General features: G+C 34.2%; 4 protein-coding genes across 4 annotated transcripts in view; 3 read left to right on the top strand and 1 right to left on the bottom strand.

The window, feature by feature from the left end:
* The window catches only part of LOC106130084 (DNA ligase 1), a 122,387-nt gene that overhangs the window by 64,353 nt on the left and 42,311 nt on the right, over nucleotides 1-15,723 (bottom strand). The window lies entirely within an intron of this gene.
* On the top strand, nucleotides 246-2,374 carry LOC106130088 (uncharacterized). The gene has a single exon (XM_013328852.2). It carries the CDS (start codon nucleotides 309-311, stop codon nucleotides 1,593-1,595), a length of 1,287 nt encoding a protein of 428 aa, XP_013184306.1. The 5' UTR covers nucleotides 246-308; the 3' UTR covers nucleotides 1,596-2,374.
* LOC106130060 (uncharacterized) lies at nucleotides 2,507-4,053 on the top strand. Its single transcript, XM_013328818.1, has 3 exons — nucleotides 2,507-2,835; nucleotides 3,245-3,298; nucleotides 3,950-4,053. The coding sequence occupies exons 1-3, from the start codon at nucleotides 2,604-2,606 to the stop codon at nucleotides 4,051-4,053; spliced, it is 390 nt and encodes a 129-aa protein (XP_013184272.1). The 5' UTR covers nucleotides 2,507-2,603.
* Nucleotides 6,683-15,657, top strand: LOC106130092 (uncharacterized). The gene is made up of 5 exons (XM_013328854.2): nucleotides 6,683-6,911; nucleotides 9,690-9,773; nucleotides 10,979-11,155; nucleotides 11,754-11,868; nucleotides 12,389-15,657. Exons 2-5 carry the CDS (start codon nucleotides 9,698-9,700, stop codon nucleotides 12,522-12,524), a joined length of 504 nt encoding a protein of 167 aa, XP_013184308.1. The 5' UTR covers nucleotides 6,683-6,911; nucleotides 9,690-9,697; the 3' UTR covers nucleotides 12,525-15,657.

The raw sequence follows: 15,723 nt of genomic DNA, 5'->3' as shown, positions 1-15,723 counted from the left end.
ATAAACAATAATCCATACTTATTAATCATCTAAACACATTTTGAAAAAAAATAAACATTTCTTGCTAATGTGACCTCGTTTACCGGCTTATACGGATCATGATAAATAAAGTCGCAAAGTGAGATGACCAAGTCGCAGGGACGAATTGCAAAGTGAGTAGAGCGCTTTACATTTTATTATATTTTTGTTTGGTTGGCCAAACTTTCTTGTCAAAATGAGAAAAAAAAATGTCAGTGTCAAACCAACCAAAATTTTCTGTGTACACTTGTTACTTACATAAAATATTAAATTTTACGTTTTTTTTCACAATGCCTAGATGTAAAGAGAATTTTAATAATAAATTCAGGCTGCTGTGTTCTCAAGAAAATTGTGAAGACATTAATTGGTCGTCATCTGATTCAAGCGAATATGAAAATGTTTCAAGTAAACTGACTTCATCTTTTCAACAGCAAAACAGGAAAAGAAAACGACGTAAAAAGGTGCCAAAGAATATTTCTAACTTAGACATCTCTATATTTAACGTGCCAAGTGGTGCAAAAGAAATTCGAACTGAAAAACGTCAGGAAACATCACCAATTTTGTGTTCACAACGTTATCCAACTTACAAAGGTAATTCCGTAGACAAGTCGCCCATTATACATTCATCAAAAATGTGTGAAGGAATATCTAAAAGCCCTATATTGATTCTGAAAAGTGCGTCGCCCACATATTCTACTAGAGTGAAAAAGAAATTGTTCACTAATTTTGAAAATGAAACAAATATAAGTAAAAGTGTGTCGTTAGCTCTCAATTGTAGTGATAAATCGAAATTTGATGATATTTTTTTAAAGAGCCATTCCGTAGGTTTTAACAATAAGGAAAATGTACAAATAAAAAGTAAAGATTCTTTTCATAACATAGATACAGAAGTGTCAAGAACAAGGCCCATATTAGACAAAGAAAACACCAGTGCCGTAAATTTGGATGACAGCTTAGATTCCCTAAAGTCAGTGAAAGATTGTAAATTAGTGAATAAAGTTAAATCTTATTTTGATAATCATTTTAGCTCTGAAAGCACTTCCCAAGTTTCCATACAGGACAGCCTCACTCCAAAGAATAATTCTAAAACAAGTGAAGAAATCGAAATCATAAATATAGCCACCCCGGTCAATTCAAATAAAACTACCACAGAATCAACAAAAGAAGAACCAGATATTTTATGTCCAAATAAATCAAAGAAGATTCGGTACAAGAAAGATGGCCTTGCCCATAGGTTGAATGTATTGTTAAAAAAAAATAATGCCAACATTTCTCTATGGCAACATGAAAGATTCCTAGCAACAAATTCCAATTTTAGAATACCTAGAGGATCACATTTGGTTTTTATAATAGGAAATATTGAAATAAAATATGGCTGTTCTTTGTTGCAAGCAAGAAATATAGAGAATGAAGGGTTTTTAATATTAATTAATAATGAGTATGTGAATAATTGTAATATTTCCAAAGATGTGATATTAAAAGTTTATGAGCCATTTCAGATTGTAGAATTTAAAAAAGATTTAAAATTGTTGATCAATGTTTGTAAGTTTGAATGTGAGAAATTGCATTATTTGTAACATTGTGATATATTATTTGTAAGTAAATGTGATTTTCTTAAAGGAAGGAAATTAAAATTATTTAATCATATATTATGTGTTTACAATGCATGCATGCAACATTGGGGCTGTATGAGTATGTTAAGATTTAAATAAATAAATAGTTACATGTATATCCATGCTCCATATTTGTAGTCTCTGCCTACCCCTCCAGAAAAGAGGCGTGATTTTATGTATGTATGTATATCCATGCTTATAGAACCTTTAAAAAAAAGGTATAATTATAATTCTAAAATCTTGAAAACTTTGAGATACAAGAATGAAATCTTCTTTCTTATTTCCTTACTTATATGTATTTAATTTTTTATATTCATGTTTCTACCTGTTTATTTAAAATCAACCAAAAATGTTTCTTAAAGATTATGTTTTTGTATATCCCTTTAATATTTACTTTATTGTTATTTAATTATTTTATTTGAATAACAATAAAGTAAATTAATAAATATAAATAAAAAAATATTTTTATTGTATAGTTCCTGCTTTGTATCAACCTGTGGCAATATGCCCAGAAGGTTGGCAACATTGCCATATTTAATGGCAATACTTATTCTCTGAGCCATATAATTTTCATCTCTCCAGTCATGAGATAGCTCAGTCAGCTGAGCAAAAGGTCCTAAAGTTTAGAAAATTATAATATCCAGAATACAGAATATTACTGAATTGTTTCTTTTTTTAGATAAACCCAATGGAAGTTTCAAGCATTATCCGACAACCAATCATATAAATTATACTTATTAAATGAATACCAAACTTGTCTAAAACACGACTTGTGGGGTAAAGGTTGGTAGGTTCTTAGACAATAAAATTAAGAAAGAAATTAAAAATAAATTTAGAAAAAAAATCTTGATACTTTATCTGTGGTCATTCTGACATTGTCCATTATCATCTTCACACTATCCATCGAATATCATTCAAGCCATACAACGTAATAATTTAAATTAAAAAAATGTTTAACTGAAACTGACAAAAATGAGCCAAAGAAAGGTGCGCAGCCGCCGAAACAAGAGCCCTCCGAAAAAAAGCGTTCAACCAAACTGCCTCACATTGATGACTCCGAAAACTAGAGATTTCATACAGAAAATCTGTTACAAAAAAGCAGCATCTGTAGACATGACCACAAACGGTTTTATCACGGAAAGCAGGATGGGGCCGATCAACGTGTATGTGAAGCCATTGAGAGATCAAATTCATAAGATTGTCGGTTAGTTTTGATTGACTTAAAATTCCCATCTTTACTTCTTTACTAATATTATAAAGCTGAAGAGTTTGTTTGTTTGAACGCGCTAATCTGCGGAACTATTGGTTCGAATTGAAAAATTCTTTTTGTGTTGAATAGACCGTTTTTCGAGGAAGGCTTTAGGCTATAATATTATAAAGCTGAAGAGTTAGTTTGTTTGTTAGAACGCGCTTATCTCAGGAACTATTGGTTCGAATTGAAAAATTATGTTTGTGTTGAATAAACCGTTTATCGAGGAAGGTTTTAGGCTTATATAACATCACGCTGCAACTGATGTATTGGTGCCACACGGCATCACACATATGTATATGTACATACATATGTATATGTAATTGAATTATATAAGATATATTATACACTTTATTATTTTTAGAGGCTGCGAACTCTAGTCAAGATAAAACATTTTTCCCAAGGAAACGTGGAGGAGGTAAATGTTCTTATTCTTACACTAGCTAACTTAGCTCTCGTGGGAAATACATGTAGAAGTTAGCCTATGTCACTCCCGAAGGTCTATTCCATATATCTGTGCCATATTGCGCGTAAATAAGTCCAGTAGTTTTTGAGTTTATTCGTTACGAACATACAAAAAAATACACAAATCTTTTCTATTTAGAATCAATCAATATTTATTACTTCGATTTGGCTCCACAAGAATGGGAATTAAAAAAAAACCATTATCCGTTGTGTCTGTATGTTATATGCATTCATCACGTCTTTATCAAAAAAGGAATAGGACCACTCCATCACTTTCCCATACATGTCGTAAAAGGCAACTAAGGGATAGGCTTATAAAGTTGGGGTACTTCTTTTAGGCGACGGGCTAGCAACCTGTCACTTTATAAGAATCTCAATTCTATCAGTGAGCCAAACAGCTGAACGTGGCCTATCAGTATTTTTAAGACTGTTGGCTCTGTCTACCCCGCAAGGGATGTAGACGTGATAATATGTATGTTTGTATGTAAGCTACTCCACTCACATACGTAGTTAATTATTATTTGGGAAGTTTGGGTTGCTCTAATTCCTACCATCTTATCCTATCATATTCCTAAGACTACCTATAACTGATCATTTGTTTCAGTCAAGAATCCCGCGATACGAAAAAAACAGTTCACCATGAAACCGTCTCTGAATATATGCACTACGGCAAAGTTGCAGAAGAAATCCGTAGTTTTCAGTGAATAATAAAGACAACATAATATATAAATACATTATTTTTTTCTCACTCATTTTGAGGGTAGGCACCGTTGTGAGCGAATTTCTAGAATAAATATTTATTGGTGTTTCTAGAATATATATGGTAGTTACCTACTAACTAGGTAATCTACCTATACTAATATTATAAAGCTGACGAGTTTGTTTGTTTGAACGCGCTAATCTTAGGAAATACTGGTTCGAATTGAAAAATTCTTTTCGTGTTTAGTAGACCATTTATCGAGGAGGGCTATTTAAGTATTATCACGCTGCAACCTTTAGGAGCAAAAATAATCGAAAATGTGAAAAAAACTGGAAAATTTATTCCTTCTTGAGGGCTTCAATGATGCCCAAAATGACTATTCCACGCGGACGAAGTCGCGGGCACAGCTAGTCAATAATAATATCACAATACGAGTAGGCGACGTAGGTATTAAGATAATGCCGAAATACGTAAAATGACGAGCTGTCAACTAAACCTTATGGATATACAATATACATATCTTCTTTATGACATAACTAGTCTAAACGATACGTCAAGAAGAAGTAAACAAACAAAAAAGAAAATTAGTAATTTATATTATAAGATACATAATAAATAACCGACTTTTTCAATGTAAGGCCTCAAAATATTTCTAAAACTGTCTATTCTTTCTTGGTGCAATCACAAGTGCCGCTGATCTGACCTGTACAGGTGTACTGCTTGTATGCAGGTGGGAATACACAGCTGCATTCATTCCCAGCAGGAGGGCACACATCGCTACATTCAGCCGCCTTTTCTCCTTTACCGACAGGGTCCTTCTTTTGATCTTCTGCAGACTTTGCGTTCTTTGTCGCCATACACGATTCCATACCACAGCCTTCTTTGCTTTTAGGCGTCGCTGGTTCCTTCTTAATTTGACAACAAGATGGATTATCGCCTTTTGTGTTAGTAGATATGGTTTTGAGGAGTTTCTCCGGTATTATCATGATGCTAAGGCTGTGCGCGCTGCCTGGCCCGCAGCACTGAATGGCGACCGGTTGGGCACACGAGGGGCAACGCAGTTCTTTCTCAACCTTGACGGTAGATTTACTATCTTTGCAAGTAGGACAAGTGTTGCTAGCGCTGTCTTTAACTTTTTTGGCTTCGTTTTTGGCAATGTTGTTAGTTTTGGGCGATTTACACAAAGGGCATGCACCGTCCGCGCTTTTTGCTTTTGCTGAGCATTCTTTGCATGGGAATTGTTCTGCTTTACTTTGTTTCGTCTTTTCTGCTCTGCAAATGGGACAGTTTATGTCCAAATCGACAGGCTCTTCGGGTTTGCAGCTGATTACGGTTTGTGTATGTTGTTCTTTTTGTATATTGAGTTCACATTTGGCGGAATTACAACATGGCGCCTCGTCTTCGTCATGTTGATTGCACATGCACGAAGAACAAGATACGTTTGATCGAGACATGATCGGAGTTAGGAAGCCGCAATTTGTGGGGAGACTGTCTATGCAAATACGTGGCGGGTTATAACGATTGCGAACTTTTGCCATTTTCTGCCTCTTTCGGTTTTGTCGATGCATTAGTTTTGTTCAGATGCATTGTTAGATCCGGATGCGGGATTATTTCTTTTTGCCAACATTTTCCATTTTGGTTGTGATTGTCTTGGTTTTGAGTTTTGGATTTGATTGACAACATCAATTTGATAATAATAATTACTTGACGTGATATACGAGACAGTGCAGGCGGAACGTCTTTGCATATTTTTATTTTTTTATAAGTCTCTGGTCATATCTGCTTAGGGTGTTTTCACAGATTTAAAACATTACTTGAAGAATTTTCTACTCGTATATCCATTAGATGTAGGGATAAAAGTACCTACCCGAAACCGCCGAGCTTGTATGAAGATTATCATGAATGTGGATGAAGCGAAAGAAGTATGCAGGGACTGTGGCAAGTGGAAAGATGGAGTCTCTGCCTACCCATCTGCATAAGAAGCATGATTTTAAAATTTTTTTAAATCTGTGATGATTTTATATACTTATGTAATAATGGGTGACCAGTAAGGGACTTTTTTAGAAACCGACAAAAGACTAATCCTTTATTGTCATGGTTTTTCTTTAGTCTACATTTTCAAACAATACTTACTTATATGCTACGCTACACTCTGCTGCTTATAATATAATTGAAATGTGGGGCGACATCTCTACGCCACAAGTCACAACACCCAAACATGCGACGCTATCAATCAAAAACGGCGAACAGTCTAAATCGCGCAAGCAAAGATTTCACGGATGGGACACAACATCGTCGGAGCCGCATAACACCCAGCCTAGCGGAAGATCTTCCCTTTGATGACGTCGAGCCGAATCTTTGCTCTCGCTACAAATGAATGTGAATATATTTGCTTTTTTCTATTTCCAGGACAGCTGACCAAAGCGCAGTGCACGTTTACAGCTAAAAATCAATAATATTTATTTATTAGGTTATGTCACGTCAAACAGCAGTAAAGAAAAAAATACATACATAAAAGTCTGAATTTCTTTCTACCAATGAGTAAACTAAAATCCATTACTTATATTTTTTTCTACCAGATAACGCGTAGCTCTTTTAGACTGGCAACACTGTTTCAGTACACCGCTGACTGAAAAGGTAAATTTCAGTACGTCTACACATACGTCTACGTTAATTCAGTAGTCGATATTTTCAACAAATTGCTAGTGGTTCCGTTTGCCTCGTGTTGTTTTTACAGAATTAGATCATTTAAATATATTCAGTGTTTGAATACACAACTGTGTTTGAAAGGATTGAATTAAAGAATATTTATGTTGTTTACTATAATATTTATCGATAAAGTAGTTTTCCTGTACAAGAATAACAGGTGAGTAGATAGATCTATACAGTACCTTTTCTATTCCTTACTATGAAATTAATTAGTGCCATATTTATAACATATACAAATTTATTTTTTAAATAACGCTGCTTCAAAATAAAAATAAAATATTTTAATTGTTTATTCTCCATTTCACGTTATTAACGAAAATATCTGAAAGACTTTAGAAATTATACTTACTAAACAATCACTACATATGCCTTAAAAATATGAAGAGTTCGGCTTTTCCAAATTTCCATTCCATCATCAGATCTTGACATGTAGAGTATGAGAATAGAATCATGTCTCGAGAATTAATCAATTAATTAATCAGCTAACCACATTCAAGCAATAAATAAGATTTTAATTTTTTAATCATGCACTTTATAAAAAAAATTCATCAATTTAAGAGCATTTTTTTAAAGTCTGTTCAAAATTAAGCATTTCAATAACGGAAATATAAAATATGAAACTTACTTTTGCGCGGGTCTTAAAGTATTTATCTATGTTATGATTTAACCATAAATTACCGAGGTATTTATTATTAACTGAGTTACCATTTAAAATTTGATTGTTCCGATCAAATAAATAAGTAATTATATTTCTTCCCGTTAATTTCAATCCCCGTAAGAAATTCAGAAAAATACTCATTATATACGACAAAAAGTCATTATACTTACCTGAACCAAACCTAATTTCAACGTTTGTGCTCTAGACCCGGCTGTCTAGAGTTGGGTTGTACGTTGATACCTATGTAAGTCTGACTGACTCAGTCAGCATCTTTTATACGGTTCGCTAACTGATCGAAGAACTTACGTTTTTACACAAATGCCTGCTTTGAGCGTAAACATTATCATAAGAAGTGATCTTAGTAAAAAATAACATCGAAATTACTTTGATCATTATGGAGTGATTGACTTTCGTGTTTACTTTACCAGCGGTTTGGGATTAAATAAATATACGGGAAACTAACTCAACGATACTGCATTTTAACCGACTGCAAAAAGGAGGAGGTTCTCAATTTCATCGTATTTTTTTAATGTTATACAATAAATAGTTAGGTTTATAAATAACATCTAGAGCCAACAGTCTCGAAAATACTGGTAGGCCACGTTTAGCTGTTTGGCTTAATGATATATTGAGATTTAAATATTGTCTATATATAAAACTTAAGGTACCAATATATATCTTACGCGTCAACATATCTGATACATAACCGATCGGTTAAGATTTCTGATTAAAAAAGTTTAATGCACAGATTCAAAATCGGTTCATACCTAAATAGCTGAGTAATCGCGCACCAAACATGAAATAATACAAATTTCGAATATATTTTTTTTATTCTGTTTAAAATCAAAGTGCATGGGAAGCTGTCTAATACTTGGCACAGATAATATAAGGATTTGATTTATTGAGTCTGTGGTTTTCGTTTGTTTATATTAACTTCGCCTTGAATCTATCGTTACACAAACTGTTATTTGAATAATTAGCGGCGTGTACATGTCTAAAAATCTTCCACATTGGTATTGAAGCGAAGAAAAATAATGTGTGCCAACTGTTTCTCTGCCCGTGCAAGTTGTAAAAGTCATCAAGGGATAGGCTTATAAACTTGGGATTCTTCTTTTTAGGCTACGGGCTAGCAACCTGTCACTAATTGAATCTCAATTCTATCATTAAGCCAAATAGCTGAACGTGGCCATTCAGTCTTTTCAAGACTGTTGGCTCTGTCTACCCCGCAAGGGATAAGGACGTGACCATATGTAACTCTGATCTACACAATGGTTGTAATACGAGATTGTAGGAGCGGTCGACGCGCGTATCGAGTCAACACAATTAGCTAAATAAACATAGGTAACCTAGTTGATTGATTGATGTTATTGGCTAAGTCCTCCGCACCTGTTTTTATTACTACCTCTTACCTGCGGCTTTGCCCGTGTGAATTTAGCGCCATAAACAAAAAAGCGATATTTGGGATTTTCCTTTTAGGCGATGGGCTAGCAATCTGTCACTATTTGAATCTCAATTCTATCATTAAGCCAAACAGATAGCCGTGGCCTAATTAATGGTCTTTTCTAGGCTGTTGGCTCTGTCTTCCCCGCAAGGGATATAAAGAAGAAAGAAAGAAAGAAGAAAGAAAAGTATTTATTTGATATCACTAAGTAACAGATTTTACAATTTGTGCGTTTTTGTGAATATCAAAAAGGCTTCCTCTCAGCATAATGTTGTAATAATAAACGTGATTATATGTATGTATGTATGTACAAAAAGCGGCGAATTCAACGCCACCTACGAGTACTTACAAAATACGATGAATTTAACGCCACGTAGAAGAGAGTGCAGGTTTTTCGCAAATGCCACTGGAACTACTCCGTAGCTCCGTAGATCTACCCTACTAATTTTTTTCATATTTAATATTCTATACCCTCTGTGTCGAGGCTATTGGTTTTTTATATTTATTTTGTATAAAATGCATGCCCATACTTATATAAATATTGTTTTCTCAGTAAGTGATTTATTTTATGTAAATCTTATGAGAATAAAGTTATTCTAAACCTTACTATTGTTTTGACCGGTATGAAAGGTACCCTATCTCCTTCTTCAGACTCTCAAATATACTTATAAATACGTCAAATTTCAAGAAGAATCCAAGAAGATATAAAAAATATTATTAAGATATAAAACGGTGACTTTGAACCACTAATCTATGGGAATAATAATTTTTTATAACTTATGTATGTGACTGATTAATTATTATTTTATTACCAAAAAGCTTTGATTTTTTTTTAGATTCTACAATGGACATTATAGGGAGACGCCAGGAATTTAATATTTCTATTGGTATACTCTTATTTTTGTCGTGGTTAACTGTTGGTAAGTATTTTTTTTTACGAAATTTATTAATTAACTCTAACATACATACATACATATAATCACGTCTATACCCCTTGCGGGGTAGACAGAGCCAACAGTCTTGAAAAGACAGATAGGCCACGTTCAGCTATTTGGCTTTATGATGGAATTGAGATTCAAATACTGACATGTAGCAAGCCCATCGCCTAAAATAAGAATCCCAAGATTATAAGCCTATCCCTTAGTCGCCTTTTACGAAATCCATGGGAACGAGATGGAGTGGTCCTATTCTTTTTTTTTAAGGTGCCGGGAACCACACGGCACTTAACTCTAACTGTTGTGTTTACGTTGTGAATGGTAACGTTGAAAGGGAGGGTTAAGATCAAATCAAAGATGAACATACTCGAACCTTGTTAGAATCAGAGACGGCTTGGTGACATGTCAACCCACACATTCGCGAACTTTGACTGTGCCTAATTCTTACCTTCATTTATCTCTCGTACCTATCTATGTTTGATACGATGTGCCGTGTGGTTCCCGGCACCAATAAAGAAAAGAATAGGACCACTACATTTCTTTCACATGGATGTCGTAAAAGGCTATTGCTTATAGGCTAAGGCTATTAGGCTTAAAAACTTTGGATTCTTTATTTAGGCGATGGGCTAGCAACCTGTCACTTTGAATCTCAATTCTATCGCTGAACGTGGCCTATCAGTCTTTCAAGGCTCTGTCCACCCCGCAAGGGATATAGACGTGATTTCATGTTTGTATCTATTTTTGAAGACAAAGAGAAAAGATAAGATATACATATGTACAGTAACAGAGAGAGTGAAGTTTGGTTTGTAATGTGTGTGTGTAATGAACGTGCGTAAATCGACCTCCAGGTCAGGAGATTGACTCAGGCCTAAAGCTTGTACGAGCAGTTTGATGTCCGAAATAAACAAATTACATACTTACCTATGCAAGAAATTTTTTGACAAGAAGAATTATAGTAGTGTATATCAACTCGCATAATTTTAGGGTAAAGGGTCAGGTCAAAAGTACCAGAAACCGCCGAGCTTGCATGAAGAGAGTTATGAATGTGGATGAAGCGAAGGAAGTATGCAGAGTAGTCTCTGCTTACCCCTCCGGGAAAGAGGCGTGATTTTATGTATGTATGTATAATTTTAGGCTTAACGAAATTATGCCAAAAAAATATATAAATAAATATATAAATTATCTATCAGTTCACAGCATCGACTGCTTCAAGTGCGTGTCAATGGGCGGGGGATTCCCGGCGTGCGATGATCCCTTCCACAACAACCACTCCTTGGAGATGCTGGAGACGCCCTGCATGGGCGGGAGGAAGGGTCGGGATGGACTGTTTCCGGCGACATCTTGTATCAAAATCGCTGGGTTTTTTGGTGAGTTATCAAGCGAAAACAAGAGCGGGAAAATAACCATGCAGTTTATCACTTATACAGCCGGGGACTGACCAAGTAAAATAATGAATGAATTAATTAATGCATATCAGATTGCGAAAAATAAATATTGTTTTCATGACCAATCAAGGGACGAGTCCACTTTAAGGCTGTATGGGTTTGTTAATGGCATAATTTGAAATAGTACCACTCCATCTCTTTCCCACGGATGTCGTAAAAGGCGACTAAAGGATAGGCTTATAAACTTGGGATTCCTCTTTTAGGCGATGGGCTAGCAACCTGTCACTATTGAATCTCAATTCTATCACTAAGCCAAACAGCTGAGCGTGGCCTATCAGTCTTTTCAAGACTGGTGGCTCTGTCTACCCCGCTAGGGATATAGACGTGATCATATGTATATATGTTTGTATAATTTGAAACTTCATAAGACTTTCCGCATAATTATCGTTTCGCATAATGTTTTACATATAAAAATTTTTGCGGAATGATTATTATGTGCAAATAGTCTTAAGGCCATGTCAACTGACTGCTTGATGATTTTTCTTTGTTACACGAAGTTATAAAATGTCCAATTTTGCAGATGACACTGGCGAAAGAATCACGGTGCGTGGATGCGGGTTAGACTCTGGAACGGCTACAACCGACACGGAGATAATAAGGATGTCGCACTGCGGCAGATTTTACTACAACGACAGGTAAATGCAGTGTTGTCATAAGTCCTAAAATACATACATACAGCACGCCTTGAATGAATGAAAGAATCTAAAAGTTTTAAAATTTACGGATATTTAAGTAGGTATGTATATCAAATTTTTACTTACCATTTCTTACATATGTACATACTTTTAGCTATGATCACATAGAATTCGATATAAAAGGTAACTGAAGGTTCATCGCCATAATTCACTTCACTTTTTAAATTTAAGGCTCCATTGTTCAACAAAACGATGATGTTGTCTGTGCATTTGTCAAGCTGTCAAATAAAATCAGATTTGACATACAATATTTAATTATGGCGGTAATTAAATATTGTATGTCAAATCTGATTTTATTTGACAGCTTGACAACTGCACAGAAAACCGCGTGCGTTGCAAAACGACGACACATTTATATGGTTTGAAGTGCAACATGGCATTTCCATATTCAGATTTCTATGAGTTCGATATGCTGGTTTCGAAAGTTAAGAGCAAAACCTTTTCTTCCATTCCACTTCAGGTACGTCCACGGCTGCCTCCAGAGTTGTAACGACGCGGATGCGTGTAACGGAACCCCGTACTTATTACCGCATTCATCGCTGTTAATACCATTACTGGTAACACACTTATTAAGCATTGTCAGGAGTCTGAGCTAACAGGATTACAGCGGGGATACAGAGGTGCTAGAGTTTTGAGGGCACGGTTACTTCGTTAGGGTCGTTTGCACATTGAAACGCACTCACCTTTTCTTGTCGATGATGATTTGCTATAACGAACAGCTATGTCTGTGGTAGGGTGCAAGTGGCGGATCATTTACTGCCATATCCACCTATCTGGCCATCTGTTTTTACTCATGTACAAATGGTGTGTTTGCGCCAATTAGTTATCTGTGCGGAAGTTTGTAGTAAAAAAAAAATCCCGCATTTTTTTTACGTTTTTCGAATGTACATCCTTTTACCGAGTCCAGAGTTTTATTTCGTCAAAAATTATAAATCAGGACTAGTTGTCTTCATCAGGGTGATTAAGCTGCGGCAACAGTCTGGACTAAATATAAGCAGTTTGAGGTCATTGACACTTAAGTCACAAGAGTCTCGTTCGTATCTACTTCAGAATCGCGGTCATAGGCGGGATTAAGCTCCTTTCCTAGAGCAAATATGCAACCATAACTAACGCCATATTCATGTACTTTGAAAGGCAATCTGCCTTTCGTTTTATTTCTTTCTCGCTTTGTGTTTAACTGAAGTGCATTTCAACGTTCGCGTATAATGGGACAGATGATGATGAGGTTACATTTACAAATAAATACCAAAATGTGAGTTAAAAAAATCTTTCGCTTCTGTTGGAACTAATAAATAAATTATAACAGTATTCAGTACCAAACCGTGTCCTCAACGACCAAAGGGATAAATGTCCATTAAATAATTGTAATAAAATAAATTATAGGCAATAAGCTTAAATCACTTTACACTTTTATGTTGCAGTAGAATAAGAAGCTATTTAAGAGTAGGGGTTGCAATCCGGTAGCACTTTCATCCAGCAAAATTATCTTATCCTTCTCAATAAGCATATTGGGTTATCCCATATTAACTACTAGCGAGCCGCCCCGGCTTCGCATGGGTGCAAAATTATAAAAGTTATTATACATAAAAACCTTCCTCTTGAATCAGTCTACCTGTTACAAAAAACCGCATCAAAATCCGTTGCGTAATTTTAAAGATTTAAGCATACAGAAAAACAGACTAAAATAGCGACTTTGTTTTATACTATGTAGTGATGATATCCCAATAATAACTGAGACGATTTCGCACCAGTAATCCCACAGGACACTAACGAAATGGTCTCAGTTTGTTCTTTATTTTAGACTGGTCCAAAACACTGCGGATTTCTGGATCAGCTGGACTAGTTTGCAATCCCTAGTTAAGAGTAATCCGTAAGCGTTATAACGGAAAATATTTGAAAAATATTAATTTACTTTTCCAGGCTGACCTGTATAAATAACGCTCACGTAATACTGTTAAACAATTTTAATGATGCATCAAACATAATCATAACGTAGGTATAGAAATTAATTAAAATTTGCATCTGATAAATCTCACACAAAGGTGTGCTCTTGTTTAGAATTTTTTTTTAGCTGTATTCCTGTCATGCTTGCAACAAATAGTAAATATAGAAGGCATGACGTATAAGCGTTATGCCAATGTTAATTATGCCATTTGTTGTCCTAATATTTTTTAGAAAGAATCTTTGATATCGATCGGCCTATGATTTTCTACCAAATACGCACGTACAAATTGTTCTGATGAATTATAGCAGTCCAAGCAGACTGATGATTAATGTGTAAATGCTCCCGTTTTCATAATAATAATAAGCTCTTTATTTGCTTAAAAAATGGTAAGCACAACGATATTCATAGAGTTCTCATGATTTACCAAATTTGTTGGCATGCACAATTGGCAAATCTACGAATTTTCATAATTTATTTTAAATAATAATTTAGTTTCCTCTAATGCCTATTTTACTATTCGATAAGGCCTAATGTCCACGAGGCAATATTCATATATATTTTAAAGAGGATTTCTTTATTAATTTATTAAAGGAATAAAATCGTAGGCGTATTATACTATGTAGTGATTGAAGTGAAATAAACAGAATAATCGACCTAAAACTGTATACGTGTCTATATAAATATTGTCGGAACGAGCTGAATAATTGCCCTGGTTTCTATTGCATAAAAGTTATAAGTTTATTTAATTAATACATGGAATCATTATTATTCTGTGTGTATTTTATAACGTTTAAACATTTATTTATCTTTCTCTGCCCAACGCCTGTTTAGTTTCCTTCCACCCAAAGGTTAACTGTAAGAGATTGCATTAGCGATAAGTCCGCCTTTGTACCATCTCTATCTATTTTGTGCTGTTTTATATGTTTTACTCTTATGGTGCAATAAAGAATTTTATCTTTGTGTTAAGACAATAATTTTATAATTTGTGATGCTTAAAAAGTTACTATTTTGTCACCTTGTCTCGTGGACTTGAATATATTATTTCTATTATTGATGGGTTGTGATTCTAATGGTTTCCTACTATATAATACTATCTAAATTGTACAATTATATACAACTCGGTCTAATGAGAATTACTTCTTACATTATTTGTATTCTTTGTCAGAATTTCAGGGTGCATTTCATAAATTTTATTACGCATATTTCCCAAAAAAATAAAAAACAACTATGATGATACATAATAGTTACTAACTACTATTATTTTAATACCAGTCGATATGCATAAAAAATATGTGAAACAATGATTATGCTAAAAAACGTTATACTATTTTCAAATTATGCCAGTAAGATTTATGGGACCCGTTGAACTAAAATGAGTGTCTGTCTGATGCTGTTAAGAGACTATTGTATCTTTTAACTTAAAAACAAACAAGATATATATAAGGTAGTTACATAACATATACATAAATTGATTTTATACTATAGGTTTAAATGGCATTTTTGTACACGTGTAGTAGCACAACATAAATTTATGGCATAATCAGGATCAGCAAATCATATTACTTTTAATTTAAGTTTTAGTTATTTATTAAGTTTAAATTGTTATAAATGTAAATTTAATTTGTCAAATTTATTTTAAATAGAAATGAACTACCTACTATCTCAAATGAAGGTGCTATTAAGCTTAATGCACCACCTTTTCTTGATGCATTTATTTACCCACGAAATCGACTAATAAGAATCAATCAATGTTTTGACAATTATTATTATTTGTATTTATATATTATGGCAAATATACATTGATTTATATAATTCAATCTTTGTTTTGTTTTTCACTAATGTCTTCAACC

This window comes from Amyelois transitella, chromosome 31, assembly GCF_032362555.1.
Source record: "Amyelois transitella isolate CPQ chromosome 31, ilAmyTran1.1, whole genome shotgun sequence".
NCBI classification, from domain to species: domain Eukaryota; kingdom Metazoa; phylum Arthropoda; class Insecta; order Lepidoptera; family Pyralidae; genus Amyelois; species Amyelois transitella.
Note: the sequence above shows the minus strand (reverse complement) of the source record. Positions and strands in the feature narration are given on the sequence as shown.